Source organism: Pseudonaja textilis, chromosome 18 (assembly GCF_049901715.1).
Source record: "Pseudonaja textilis isolate UNSWEBS1 chromosome 18, rPseTex1.2, whole genome shotgun sequence".
Taxonomy (NCBI): domain Eukaryota; kingdom Metazoa; phylum Chordata; class Lepidosauria; order Squamata; family Elapidae; genus Pseudonaja; species Pseudonaja textilis.
In genome coordinates, this window is record NC_142007.1 from 6656334 (window position 1) to 6670661 (window position 14328).

Here is a 14328-nt window from a genome sequence, read left to right on the forward strand (position 1 = left end):
TTCTGTAGGATGCCACAGAGAGGGACCCAGCTCACGCAAGGGTACCTTTGGGGCTTCGGCCCCCCAGAGTCGGCGCTTGGAAGCAGAAAGCAGGCGGTTGTTGGCATCAACAGACGGTTCTTTGGGAAGGGCACCTGCCTGGACTCCAGGACGGAGGAGGTGAGGAATGGAGGGAGGGCGGGAGGAGGACAGAAGGAAGGAGGGAGGAGGACAAGGAAGAAAGGGAGGAGGGAAGGAGGGAGGGAGGGAGAAGGATGGAAGGGAAGGAAGGATAAGGGAGGAAGAGAAGGAAGAAAGGAAGGAGGGAGGGAGGACAGAAGGAAGGAAGGAGGGATGGAGGGAGAAGGACAGAAGGAAGGAGGAAGGACAGAAGGAGAAGGAAGGAAGGAGGAGGGATGGAGGGAGAAGGACAGAAGGAAGGGGGAAGGACAGAAGGAAAGAAGGAGGGAGGGAGAAGGACAGAAGGAAGGAGGGAGAAGGAGAAGGAAGAAAGGAAGGAGGAAGGAAGGAAGGAAGGAAGGAAGGAAGGAAGGAAGGAAGGAAGGAAGGAAGGAAGGAAGGAAGGAAGGAAGAAGAAGACATGTTTTGATCCATCCAAGTTGGCAACTTAGCCAAAAGGAGAGCAGGGGTTGCCAGCCCCTTCCGGCCCGGCGCATGCAGAGGGGAAGGCAGAAGAGGCTGTACCTGGGGGGCTGAGCCGGGAGGGGCGTCCAGAGAAGGAGGGAGCAGAGAGGTCCTGCCTGGGGGAGCAGCCGAGCAAGGAGGAGGAGGAGGAGGAGAAGGCAGAGAGCCTTTGCAGGGCCACAGGGGGTCTCCGCAGTTTGGCGGTGGGGGGGACTTGGGGGCTGCCTTCCGCTGCCAGCCGGGAAAGCATCTCCCAGATGTCAGCATCCTCTCTCAGCTGGGCTTCCTGGGCCTGATGGGGGAGCAGAGAGAAAAAAGGGAAGAAGAGAGGAGAGGAGAGGAGAGGAGAGGAGGGAACAGGGAAGGGAAGAGGAGAGAGAAGGGGAGAGTGAAGGAAAGGAAAGAGGGAAGAGGAGGGGAGGGAAAGGGAGGGAAGAGGGAAGAGAAGAGGAGAGAGAAGGGGAGAGGAAGGAAAGGAGAGGGAGAGGAGGGAGAGGGGGAAAAGGGAAGGGGAGGGAAGGGGAAGAGGAAGGGAAGAGAAGAAGGGGAGAGAGAAGAAAGAGAGCGAAAGAAGGAAGGGGAAGAGGAGGGGAGGGAGGGGAATGGAAGAAGGGGGGAACAGGGAAGTGGGGAATGGAAGAGGAGGGAGGGAGGAGAGAGTGAAGGGGGAAGGGAGGGGGAACAGGGAAGGGAAGAGAAGGAGGGAACAGGGAAGGGGGGAAGAGGGAAGGGAGGGGAGGGAAGGAGAGAGAGGAGAGATAGAGCAAGGGAAGAGGGAGAGGGAAGAGGGAAGGGAAGAGGAAGGAGAGGGAAGGGGAGAGCAAAGAGAAAAGGGAAGGGGAAGAGGAGGGAACAGGGAAGGAAAGGGAAGAGGAGGGGAGGGGAAGGAAGAACGAAGGGAAGAGGGAAAGGGAGAGCGAAGGGGAGAAGAGGGGAGAGGAGAGGGAGGGGTGAATGAAGGGAGGGGAAGGGGAGGGAGAGAAGAGCAGAAACAGAAGAGAAGACCGGCGGACTTCCATAGTGCCCCAGGCCCGTCCCCAGAGCTGACCCCACTGTGCCCTGCCTCCTCCTCCATGGGGCACAGCCTGGAGCCCCAGAGGCTCCGCACTCTCGCACGGGGCCCTCCCTATACCTGAGCAGCTCGCCTGCTCCTCCTCCGGAGGGCCAGAGGGCCGGGGATCCGCCCTGCGGCCACCTCCTTCCTCAGCTCCTCCTCCAAGAGGGACGTGGAGTTCTGCCGGGAGGGAGGGAGGCAGGCTGGTGAGGGCTATGCCAGGCTGCCCTTCCAAAGCCACCGGCCCCCAGAAGTCAGCCTTTGTCCCCCGGGGAAAGCTCACCGGCCCAACTGCAGCGGGCACGTCGAGCCACCAAGAAGGGGAGCCGCCACACGAGGACGGCTGGGCCCCAAGCGCTGAGAAAGCAGAGCCCCACTGACAGCTGCCCCCCCGGGATCTCAGCCCCACATGCCCCCGCCGGTCTTCTGCCATTTTGCCTCCCCCTGCAAGGGCGCAAATTTGGTAAGGACGCCGGGGCCAAAAAGGATAGAGAAAGACAGGACTTCCTCAACCTAACACCAGAGAGGTCAGGAGCTGCCCCCGGGCTCCCTGGGGCGCCTGGATGGACCTCGGCCAGCGTACCTTGTGGGCACGACGCATCCGGGCATAATAGATCTCCCCCTGGCAAGCGGTCAGGCAGGAAAGAAGGAACGAGAGGCAGGAAAGAGAAACAGAGAAGTCAAGTAGAGTGATACCCCCCCCACCCTGCCTTCCCACAGACACGGGCCTCGGTCTTGGGGGGATGGAGGGTGGTATTGCCAAAAAGCCCCACCCCACCAGCGTGGCACTCCCTGATCCTCATGCACCGTTGTGCCCACTGTGGAGCCCAAGGGGAGAAAAAGATATTGATACTGCAATGAACCCAGGATTTAAGGAACATGGATATTATATAGAGGTATTTATATCTCTATCTATCTATCTATCTATCTATCTATCTATCTATCTATCTATCTATCTATCATCTATCTATCTTCTATCTATCTATCTATCTATCTATCTATCTATCTATCTATCTATCTATCATCTATCTATATCTATTTATCTATCATCTATCTATCTATCTTCTATCTATATCTATCCAACATCTATCTATCATCTATATCTATCTATCATCTATCTTATCTTCTAGCTATCATCTATCTATCTATCTATCTATCTATCTATCTATCTATCTATCTATCTATCTATCTATCTATATCCATCATCTATCATCTATTATCTATCTATATCTATTTATCTATCATCTATCTATATATTTATCTATCTATGATTTATCTATTTATCATCTATTTATCTGTCCGTCCATCCATCCATCTATCTATCTGTCTATCTATCCATCTATCTATCATCTATCTATCTATCTATCTATCTATCTATCTATCTATCTATCTATCTATCTATCCATCCACACACACATGCACACACACAACAAGCTCGATCCCCTTGCTTCACTACGAAACTACGTGGTCAGGCTTAGTTTTTGAGGAAGAAAATAAGGCGGGGGGGGGGAATTCTGCCTCTGCCTACCAGCATCCATCGGTATTCATCTGGTTAGCATCCTGTCAGTGTGTGAAGGGAGTTGAGGGCTGTTTGGAAACTGAAAGAGTGTTTGCGGTGTGAGCAAGAAGGAGACAGCAAGGAGCCTGGGCGTGGCTTAGCTCAACTGTTCTGTGCTAAAGCTGCTTGGTGCTGTGAGACTGAAATCCTGTACTTGTGTTTTGCATTTGGAAGAGATTTCTTTTCAGGTGGGGAGGGGGAGTAGAAATCCTTAGCATCAGAGCGTGTTAATAATAATAATACAGGAAATACTAATAGCTCTGATTTCTCATTTGGAAAAATCCTTCCGTAGTGAGCACTTAGAAGCCAAGAGGAACATAGGTGCCAAATGTCAAGTTTGTAGGCTTTACGGTTCTGGACATTTTGTGATGATGCGTGTGGGGCATTTCGCTTTTATATCGAGAGATAAAGGTATTTTAGATATACAGAGGTACGTTGGTTGGAGGGAGGAGGGCTGAAGCTGTCAGTTGAGGGGGAGGACCACCGGGTCCCATTCGCCTCTCCTCTCAGTTCAGACAACCAGGCGCATGACTTGGTAGAGGAATGTAAACAGCCGGCATTCCCTGGACGAAAACTCAAAGAGATTTCCTGAGCTTCCCTCCCTTTTTCCACGGATCGGAAACCCAGACCTGAGCCAGCCTCCTCTTGTTGTGGTTAGCCGGCAGGAGGTGCGGACGGCGGAGGAGAGCGGGGGTGGGGGACTCAGATGAACGGCCAGGACCATCAGGGAGTGGACTGCTGCCTTCAGAGATTGTGGAGGCTGGCAGCAGCAATGAGGAGCTTCCCGAGGAGCCTGTGCCAAGTGCGCGTGCACGAAGGATTGCGCGGAGGAAAGAAGAATTACAGCAGCACGGGAGACTCAGGAGTAAGGCTGCAAGGTCATGGTCCCTTGCAGCCATTACCTTGCAGTCTTACTCCCGGGGATAAAAGAGGATTAAAAGCCACGTTTGAAGAAGCATTCTTTGCAGAAGGCAAAGACGCTCTGAAGCTCGGCCTCGGGGACATTATAGTTAGTATTTGAAAACTCTTGCAAACTATTTCTCATCTGTGGGTTTTTGGCAGCCTTGACAAACAACTCGGCAACGCTCTTTCTTGTCGGAGCTAATTAGTTGGAAGCAGCCTTTTATCTATGAAGGAACAGAATTCGTGGATGAAACCTTAAAAGGTGGGGGCTGCTGGTTTTGTCTTGTGTTTGCTCTCTTGGACCCAGGTTGGGTCAGAACCCCTCTGCGGGGCACCCTCGCTATGCACAACCCCCTCCATTCTGGCCAGGCGGGAGGGTTTCCCCCACCCCGCCACTCCCAAAGCTCCTACAAATGCCCCGTATAAGGTGCCGGGTTAGCCCCGCCCTCCCACCTGGACTCACCTTGTCTCCCAGGTAGGCGTCCGGCAGCTGCCAGAAATTAGACTCCTGGCTCAGCTCCCCAAATTGGTCGTAGGAGAGCAGAAGGCCCTCGGGGGACATCTCCACCGTGAAGCCGGTCAGGAGGCGGACGCTGCGCTGGCGGTTGACCAGCGCAAAGCCCTGGAAATCTCCGGGAAGGAAGGAGGTGCTGACCTGCGGCGGGGGGAAGGGATGGCCGAATCGGCTGAGGAAAAGCCCTCTGACTACCACCAGCCCCGCCGCCGCCACCACGCCCACCAGCAGGAGGGAAGCCCCCCCGTGACCACTTACCACGTCCCGGTAGTAGGATGAGCTTGTGCATTGCTGGGTCACCCCCATGCAGAAACAGGACAGGCAGCCCAGGGGGTTCTCCGCGCTCAGGTGGAAGTGGTGAGGGCGGCAGCTGTCACAGGAGATGCCCTCGGCGTGATCCTGGAAGGGGGCAAAAGGGCTGCTGGACAGCAGGAAGACACACGCACACACACGCGCACACACCCCTGGCTCTGGGCAGAGAGGCAGGGTGCAAGGGAAGATCGGCTGGAGCATGGCTGGAGAGCCGGTATGGGGCCGGGGGGTGTCGGTCAAGGAGCTGGGCGGGAGGGAGAGCGGGCTAGCCCTCCCGTGCCCTCCCCCCACCCTACCTACCTTGCACTGGCATCGCCCACTGGCATCGCACCGCTGGCTGATGCTGCCGTGGGGGTTGCAATGGCATCGGGAGGTGGAATCTGGAGGGAGGCGAAGAGAAAAGGGGCGGAGGGGCTCGTGTGCGCTGGCTCTGTCCAGCCTTCCCCTCTCCCCCGTCTTTTCACCCCCCCCCACTTCTGTGCCATCTTTAAAGTCTTCCTCTTTCTTTCTTTCTTTCTTTCTTTCTTTCTTTCTTTCTTTCTTTCTTTCTCTCTTTCTTTCTTTCTTTCTTTCTCTCCCTCTTTTCTTCCTTCCTTCCTTCCTTTTCTCTTTCTCTCTCCCCCTCCCTCCCTCTCCCTCCCTTTCTTTCTTTTCAGTCTTTCTTCCTTTCTTTATTTTCTCTCTTTCTTTCAATTTTTCTTTCTTTCTCTTCCTTCCTTTTTCTTTCTCTTCCTCCTCCCCTCCCTTTCTCTCTCCTTCCCTCCCTTTTTCTTTCTTTTCTTTCTTCCTCTTTTTCTTTCTTTCTTTCTTTTTCTCCCTCCCTCCCCTGCCTCCCCTCCCTCCTTTCTTTCTTTCTTTCTCTCCTCCTTCCCTCCCTCTTTTTTTCTTCCTTTTGCTTTTTTCTTTCTTTCATTCTTTCTTTTCTTTTTCTCTCTCCCCCTTCCTTTCCTTTCTCTCTCCCTCCCTCCCTCCCTTTTTCTTTCTTTTCTTTCTTCCCTTTCTTTCTTTTCTTTCTTTCTTCCATTCTTTCTTTTCTTTTTTCTCTCCTCCCTCCCCTCCCTCCCTTTCTCTCTCCTTCCCTCCCTCCCTCCTTCCTTCCTTCCTTCCTTCCTTCCTTCCTTCCTTCCTTCCTTCCTTCCTTCCTTTCTTTCTTTCTTTCTTTCTCTTTCTTTCTTTCTTTCTCTCTCCCTCCCTCCCTCCCTCCCTCCCTCCCTCCTTCCCTCCCTCTCTCTTACTTTCGTTCCCATGCCAGTTCTGATTTCATCCTGTCAGGAGCAGCTTCCCCCATCCCTGGCACGGCCAACCCTCCATCACCCGCCTGTCCTCCTTCCTTCCTCCGAACTCACCTGTGCAGGGCTGACCCAGGCTAGGGCTCCCAACGTAGCCAGGAGCGCACCTGGGATGAGAAAACAGGCTCAGTTAAGGAAAGAAGCGGAAACCGGAGCCAGGCCGGCCCAGCTGAAAGCCGACGGGCAGCCCCGTCAGGCAGCCCCAACGCCAGCGGAGGTCCCGGCTGATCCCAGGCCCCGAGCTCTCCCGCCGCCTGCCAACCTTTCACACTGGCGCCCGATGTAACCCGGGGCACAGGAATAGCAGGTGGGCTCTCCGTCGGCATCCACAAAACAGGTCCTGGTTTCTCTTCGGGGGGGGGCAAAAGAGGAGGAAGTCAAAGGGACCCTCGTGGCAAGGAGTGGGCTGCCGGCAGTCACGGCTTCCACCTACTGGATGGCTGAGGATGGTCCGTGGCAGGGGCACGGCTGGCAGTCCCTGGGCGTCCCGTGCTGGGCATCCCCATAGAATCCAGGCTGGCAACGTTCACAGTGGAGCCCTTCCGTGTGGTGCTGGCAGCCCTGGAAGCAGAGGGAAGCGGTGGGGTCAACCGCGAGGATCAGGCAGGTGCCTCCTCGGCACTGAGAATGTTCTGGGCACGGGGTGGCTAGTCTGGGGAGGGCCGAGCAGCCCAGGACCCTCCTCGGGCTGCCAAGAGGGGCACCGTCTCCTCCTGCTCCCAAGCCCGCGGCCGTGCCCACCTGGCACTCTCCCGTCTCCACGTCGCACTCGGTGGCATGACTGTTGCAACTGCATGGCTCGCAGGTGCCCAGATAGAGGCCGCTAGAGCTGCGTGTGTACCCAACGTCGCAGTCCTGCAACAGAGGGAAGAAGGCAACTCAACGGCAGCAGGGGAAGGAGATCCACTGGCTTCTGGGCTGCCCCCCGTCCTGGGTGCCCCGAGAGCCCCCTGCCAGCGTTCTCACCAAGGCTTCCTGAGACCGTAATTAAGCACGTGCTTAAGTTAAAACAACTCTTGTTTTATTTCGACGCTGGGAATTACGTGTATTCCCAGCCTTTAATGAGTCCCAAACAGTCCCTCAAGATAAGCACCCACCTTTCTCTCCTTTGAATGGCTGCCAACAACTAAAGTGCCAAATGAACTCTTAAAAAAGCCAACTACAAGTACAAAGTCCACACAGAGCTTCAAGGTTTAATCCGAACAGAGCGAACGACTTTGCTTCCTGCAAAGGTTTCTCTACCTTTGCCTGTCCTTTATACCTTAGGGGAGGGGCAATCACCTCCAAACCTTACGCCCCTTTTGTCTTAGCTGCTCTTGTCTTCTAGCAGTTCTGCGCACACGCGCACTGGAAACAGGCTCCCCTTGTTCCTCTGCCTTGCTGCTGCCAGGCTCCGGAGTCAGCACCCCCCTCCCAGATGGCCTTGGTCCCATCTCTGTATCGGATGCAGGACCCTCGTTCGAGTCCTCCCCAGACTCCTGGGCTGGTCCCCATTGGTCTCTTCTTCCTCACTGTCAGATTCCGCAGCTGTCTGCACAGGCTGTGTGCAATCCACAACAGCCAGGCTCAGTGAGTAATGTCCAGCTGCTCACCTGGCAGGATGGCCCTCGGTAGCCAGGCGGGCAAGTGCAGTCCTCAACCTCTGGGGCTGGGCTCAGGCCTGTGGTGTGTGGCACTGCCACGTCCATGTGGATGTCAGAGATCCTGTCAGGGGAAACCAAGTTAAGAACATGGGCTCCTGTCTGGAAAAAGGAAGGAACGGCCCATGAGCCATCAAGAACCCGCCCACCCACAAGCCCCCTTGGCTCCCTCCTGTCTGGCACAGTTCAGGGCCTCCTTCACTCCCCTCCTACCTGGTCTCAGAAGGCCGCTCGGCATAGGAGGCCCGGATCATGAAAAGATCGATGTCAGCCAGCGCCATCAGAAGGTGCTGTCGGGTGGCGTTCTGCCCATTGGCACGGTGCCAGGCTTGCTAAAAGAAATGGTTGTGTGTATGTCTGTGCAGCGTGACTGCTATTGTGAGACAACCCAAGGGCAAAACACAGCACACAGGGGCTTAGACATTTAACGGTGGTTCATCTAACAAGATATGTACAGAAATATACCAGGCAGGCAATACCTGACAAGCAATCAATCTTCTTAACTCTGCACGGAGAACTCTGCAACAAATACAGGACACAAGGAGAAACACGCCCTCTAATGGCTGCCTTTATATTGACACTTCTTAAAGAGGTAAAACTGTGGATCCATTCTTCGTCTTAAAAGGGCAATACTCATGCTATGCTAATACATCCTCATTGCATCAGTGTTACATTGCATCAGCCTTCCAGCAACTGGTCAGCTCTTAAATTTCAGTATCTTAACAGTGTATTTGTGTGTAAATGCCACCTTTTGTCCACCAGACCTTCCCTCAAGGTGGGGAAATGAGAACCACCAAACACACAACACACACACACACACAGAGGCTCCCCTTCTGCACGGTGGCTGCGGCTGCAGCTGAATTGCCTCCGTGGCTGGGCAGGTGAAGCAAAGGCCCAGGTAGAGTCTACTTCCTGCCAAGCTGGGTTCTTACCTCCCGGAAGGGCACCACAAAGGTGGTTGGCTCGCCGGGCAGAGGGGTGCTTGCAGTCACGTGCTCCAAGAAAATGCCGTTTCCCTGGATCAGAACGTCAGCCCGGCCGCGCAGCAGAGGGGATCCAGGGAAGGCATCGTGGCTGATGGTGTAGCGCAACTCTCCACCGTAGGAGGTCACCTGGGGAGGGAGCAGAGATCGGCCTCAATGCTTCCACCAGGAGACTGAGAACCAATATTGGGGGAGCCCCAGGGTCGAAATCTATACATGTAGTCCTCGAGTTACAGCCACAACGGAGCCCCCAAATGTATGTTGCCGAATGAAACATTCGTCCCGTGAGTTTTGCCCCATTTCATGGCCCTATCTTGCCAGCGTTGTTAAGCGGATCGCCGCCGTTGTGAGTCACGCAGTTTGCTCAGCAAATCTGGCAGACTCTGCTGGTCAGAAGGTCGCAAAAAAAGGGGGGACGGTGGTTATATGACCCTAGGGATGCTGCAGCCGTCGTAAATATGAGCCGGTTGCCAAGAATCTGAATTTTGAGCGTGAAAAGGGGCTGCAACAGTCGTAAAAGTGAACGTCGGTCATAAGCCGCTTTTTTTTCCCCAGCGCCGTTGTGAATTCGAACGGTCGCTAAACGAACCGTTGTAAGTCGAGGACTGCCTGTGTTTCATTTTTATTGTGAAATGTCTTTGCTGCCTGTCTTGTAACCAACAACTCTTGAGTTATTTGTAGAAGCCGCTTAAGAACTTCTAGTTTCAGGGGTAGATTTCATCCCCCTGCCAACGAAAGCGCGCAGAGTCACGGCTGTGGTTTTCCCAGTTGCAACGCAGGGCTGTGGAAGTCGGACCACAAGGAAGGCTGAGCGCCAAAGAATGGAGGCCCTTGAACTCTGGGGCCGGAGGTGGAGACTCCCGCGAGTCCCTCGGACGGCAAGGCCATCCAACCGGTCGGTCCCAGAGGAGATCCACCCTGACTGCTCTTGAGAAGGCCGGATCCTGAAGAGGAAACTCAAAGACTTTGGCCACCTCATGGGAAGGAAGGAGAAGAGCCCAATGCTGGGAACGATGGAGGGCAAAAGAAGAAGAAGAAGAAGAAGAAGAAGAAGAAGAAGAAGAAGAAGAAGGAGAAGGAGAAGGAGAAGGAGAAGGAGAAGGAGAAGGAGAAGGAGAAGGAGAAGGAGATGGAGAAGGAGAAGGAGAAGAGGAAGGGAAAGAAGAAGAGGAAGAAGAAGAAGAAGAAGGAGGAGGAGGAGGAGGAGGAGGGGAAGGAAGGAAGGAAGGAAGGAAGGAGAAGGAGAAGGAGAAGGAGAAGAAGAAGAAGAAGAAGAAGAAGAAGAAGAAGAAGAAGAAGAAGAAGAAGAAGAAGAAGAAAGAGGAGGAGGAGGAGGAGAAGAAGAAGAAGGAGGAAGGAAGGAAGGAAGGAAGGAAGGAAGGAAGGAAGGAAGGAAGGAAGGAAGGAGAAGAAGACGGCAGAGAAGGAGGGGGCTGGACGGAGTCACTGAAATTGCGTGAGCTTAAATGGACTCCAGGGGATAATAGAGGGCAGGAAGGCCTGGGGGAACGTGGTCCATGGGGCTCGCGATGGTTCGGACACGACTTCGCAACTAACAACAACTTTCGGGGGGTGCAGCTTGGAGGCTCAGTCAGTACGGGACGTTCCCACCCTCCATCTGAACCCCCACTCCCGTCCCCTCCTTCTCATCCTCCCAAAGCACCTTGTCTCCCCTGAAGCGCTCGGGCAACACCCAGTAGTAGACGTCCCGTGGCAGAATGTGGAAGGAAGAGAAGGTGAGCTCCGAGCCGCCCGTGAAGCGAATCCCCTCGCTGACCGTCTGGGTGTTGGCCGAGTTGGCGAGGCTGAACTGACCCCGCTGGGCATCTTCGTGAGCCAGCTGCACCTAGAGACAGGAATGAAAGGTGGAGCGGGGGAATCATTCACAGGAAGGGCCTTGGAGGGAATGTCCGAGCTGTGCCTTTCTGGCGTTGCCCGTGCCCCAACCCCCACCCCCCAACCCCTCCTCGAAGGAGTCGGCCCCCAGGGCTCTACCTGATCTCTGTTCCAGGAGGAGCTGGCGCACTGGCGTGAGACCCCCATGCAGAAGCAGCGGAGGCAGCCCTCGGGGTTCCTGTGGCTCAAGTGGAAGCTGCCCGTGGCACACTCATTGCACGATGGCCCCTGGACGTTGGGCTGGTGAGAGGAAGAGATGGAGACAGAAAGATTGAGAGAGAGAGAGAGAGAGACGAGAGGATTGAGAGAGGGAAATTGAGAAAGATTGAGATGGAGAGAGAGAGAGAGAGAGAGGCAGAGGAGAGATTGAGAGAGAGGGAGAGATTGAGAAAGATTGTGTGAGACAGAGAGATTGAGAAAGAGAAAGGAGAGAGAGAAAGAGACAGAGGAGAGATTGAGAGAGAGAGAGAGACAGAGGAGAGATTGAGAGGAGAGATTGAGAAAGATTGAGAGGAGAGAGAGATTGAGAGAGAGAGAGAGAGAGAGAGAGAGAGAGAGAAAGAGACAGAGGAGAGATTGAGAGAGAGGGAGAGATTGAGAAAGATTGAGAGAAGAGAGAGAGATTGAGAAAGAGAGAGAGGACAGAGAGAAAGAGACAGGAGAGATTGAGAGAGAGGAGATTGAGAAAGATTGAGAGAGAGAGAGAGAGAAGAAAGAGAGGACAGAGAGAAAGAGACAGAGGAGAGATTGAGAAAGATTGAGAGAGGAGAGAGAGATTGAAAAAGAGAGAGAGGAGAGATTGAGAAAGAAGGATTGAGAGGAGAGAGAGAGAGAGAGAATTCACGCAAGTTGCCAAACAGTGGCTGCCTCTGTAAACGAGCCTCCACCCTAAACTCTGGCTGCCAAGCAGGGATGCCTGAGGTCACCCAGCCGCCTTAAGCCGAGCATCCCGCTTATTGGCTCCTGGTCAGCCTTTCCACGCTCCGGGGATCCCCCCTGGATTTCTTCCCCCCCACCCCCCACTCCAGGAGGAGGGGATTCTGCCAGGCAGACCCTGGGATTCGCCTCCTGCAGGGCCAAACGCTTTCTAATACGTTGATCTCACGCCCTCTCGGATTCAGGCGTTCGAAAGGGAAACGGGAGTGGGGGGCTTTGGGGGCAAAGATTTGCTCGGCACAACTCCTTCCTGAAGCATGGACTGGCGTGTGCCTGCTTGCATGGAGAGACACACACACACACACACGGACCGGGCTTCCTAATTCGGCAATTCAGCATCCAAGGTCCAAATCGGAGGCCTCCCTTTTTATTTGGCTGAGCCCCAGACGACTTCACTGTCCCAGGGGTACCAACCTCTCGGGGAAGAGCTGGGTTTTGAAACAGGCGTGTGCGTGTGTGTGTGCGCTTGCAAATTGCCTCTTTTCCTAAGGCGATGCGCCTCCCACCCACCCCAGTGCCACCAGCCTACCTTGCACTGGCAGCCCCCATCCGAGGCCTTCCTGCCCCCTCGCTCGTCGCAGACAACCTCCTTCTCTAGAGAGAGAGAGAGAGAGACAAGTAGGTAGAGGAGAGCGCCGCCCTCAGGCCCAGCCTAGTTGACCCTACCTATCTCTGGGATGTGAGGCTGGCTGTGGAGGATGGGCAGGGCAAGGAGCCAGCCTCTAGGAGAAGGGTGTCAACTCGTAAATCACCCCTAGGCCTATTTCCGAGTTGCCGTAAGAAGGAGGGGCTGAGGGGGAGAAAGGCCAGAGGGAGCAGCGCGGCGGATGAAAGCCAGAAGCACATTCCAACTCTTTATCTTGTGGCGATTGTAGCCTAGGCTACCGGATCTTCTGCCCACTAAATTCCTGCATTGGAGAATGTGATTGATGACACCCAGCCCGTGAACGTGTTTCATTGGAGAATCTGATTTGTGACACACCCAGAGGGTTGTGTGTGTGTGTGTGGGGGGGAAAACAGGGTCATAGGTTATAGCAAATCACGTGTCTCGGATGGGGCAACCAAGAACAGCTGGAATAAAAGCAGAAATTCCATCCCAGCAGGCTTTCTCAACATCCTCCCCGTCCCCCCGAGGGTGGTCAGTCCCGCTGGACCTCCAGGGACTTTAAAATAGCCCTCTGGGATCCCAAGGAGGTTACCTGGAATCTGGGGGCCTCCTCCAATCGGCACACACTTCCCACCTGGCTGGATGGGGTTGCCTTCATAGCCAGGAGCGCACCTGGGAAAAGTGGGGACGGACAACGGCCGGTGAGAAAGGAAAGCCCTCCCTCGGATATGCCCCCTGGCCATAACCTCCCCCGCTCCCCTCCACGCAGGTGAGTGCCACGAGGCTGCTTCTGGGGTGGGGCAGGTGGAGGAAGAGCCTCTGCGTCTTTTTACCTTTCGCAGCGGCGTCCTGTGTAGCCCGGGAAGCAGGCATCGCAGGTGGCCTGTCCGTCTGTATCCAAGAAGCACGAGTTGGAGAACCTGCCAGAGGGAAAGAACACCCTCAGGGTGGCTGGCTGGCTGGCTGGCTGCCCAGGGAGCTCTGCCCTGCCTCCCGCGGGCCACCCTGGTGCAGCTCCCTGAAATAGCAAAAGCGGAACCGGTGCCAGCAACGGTGGAGATGGCTGTGGAAAGGTGCGTGTGTGATGGGAGGGGAAGGGAACTTGGCTTGTTTCAGCCCCTGGGAACTTACGTTTTCTTTCCTGAAGTGTGTGTTTGTGTGTGGAGGACAGCATTCAATAGCAGTGTGTGTGTGTGTGTGTGTGTGTGTGTACTAGCTCGATACCTGTGCTCTGCTACAAAACTATGGTGATCGAGCTTAGTTTTTGGGGAGGAAAATAAGGGGGAAAACTTATGGTGGGGAGGGGGAGGAGAACTCCTAAGCATCAGAGCGGGTGTCAGCCTCAAGATCTCTTCTGGGTACCCCAACTATTATCCTTTATTTCTCCCTTAGTATCTCTACTACTAGGCTTACTTCTTTTCGGCTGTCATTAGCAACGGGGGAGGGGTAATTGTGGGGGGAAGAGGCTGAGGTGTTTTGCATTCTTTACTGTGGGCAGAAGAAGGGGGGGATTTCTTCTTTCCAATTTTCCATTTCTTTCCTAGCCTCTATCCTTTGCGCAGCTGCGAGGTCTTATCAAAATATGTCAAGGTCAACGGACAGAGGCCTCATCACTACCTGAAGATGCTCACATGATCATATTCAGAACTTTTAATTGGCAGAGACTTCTGGACTTTGGGGGTGGGAACAATTCCATTTCTTTGTATGTGTGATCTGCATGCTGTAAATTCTCACTTTCGGGAATTCCATTTGTAGCTTCCTTTTCATCTTCCAGTAAAAAGAAGAACTTTGCTCTGAACCATGGAGTCTGAGTATTTCTTTCTTGGATTTTGAAAGGAGCACATACCGACATTATTCCAAAGTCCCCATCAGCCCACCCGGAGAAAACACCAATTTTTCTTCCGAGGGGTTTTCACATCATGTCATCTCCAGCCAGCGAGGAGGATGAGCAGGAGCTGTGGGGGCAGCAAATGCTGTTACCAGAGATGCCAGCCACCGATTTGTTAGCTGAC

The 14328-nt window shown here is 54.4% G+C and overlaps 1 protein-coding gene across 1 annotated transcript in view; it reads right to left on the bottom strand.

Moving 5' to 3' along the window:
* The window catches only part of HSPG2 (heparan sulfate proteoglycan 2), a 95072-nt gene that overhangs the window by 44277 nt on the left and 36467 nt on the right, over positions 1-14328 (bottom strand). The window contains 15 exon segments of the mRNA XM_087914796.1: positions 4603-4794; positions 4912-5052; positions 5266-5345; positions 6312-6361; positions 6517-6603; positions 6688-6815; positions 6996-7109; positions 7847-7958; positions 8108-8226; positions 8827-9006; positions 10541-10723; positions 10873-11013; positions 12239-12303; positions 12909-12988; positions 13150-13236. Of these exon segments, the coding sequence (XP_087770922.1) occupies positions 4603-4794; positions 4912-5052; positions 5266-5345; positions 6312-6361; positions 6517-6603; positions 6688-6815; positions 6996-7109; positions 7847-7958; positions 8108-8226; positions 8827-9006; positions 10541-10723; positions 10873-11013; positions 12239-12303; positions 12909-12988; positions 13150-13236 (1759 nt within the window).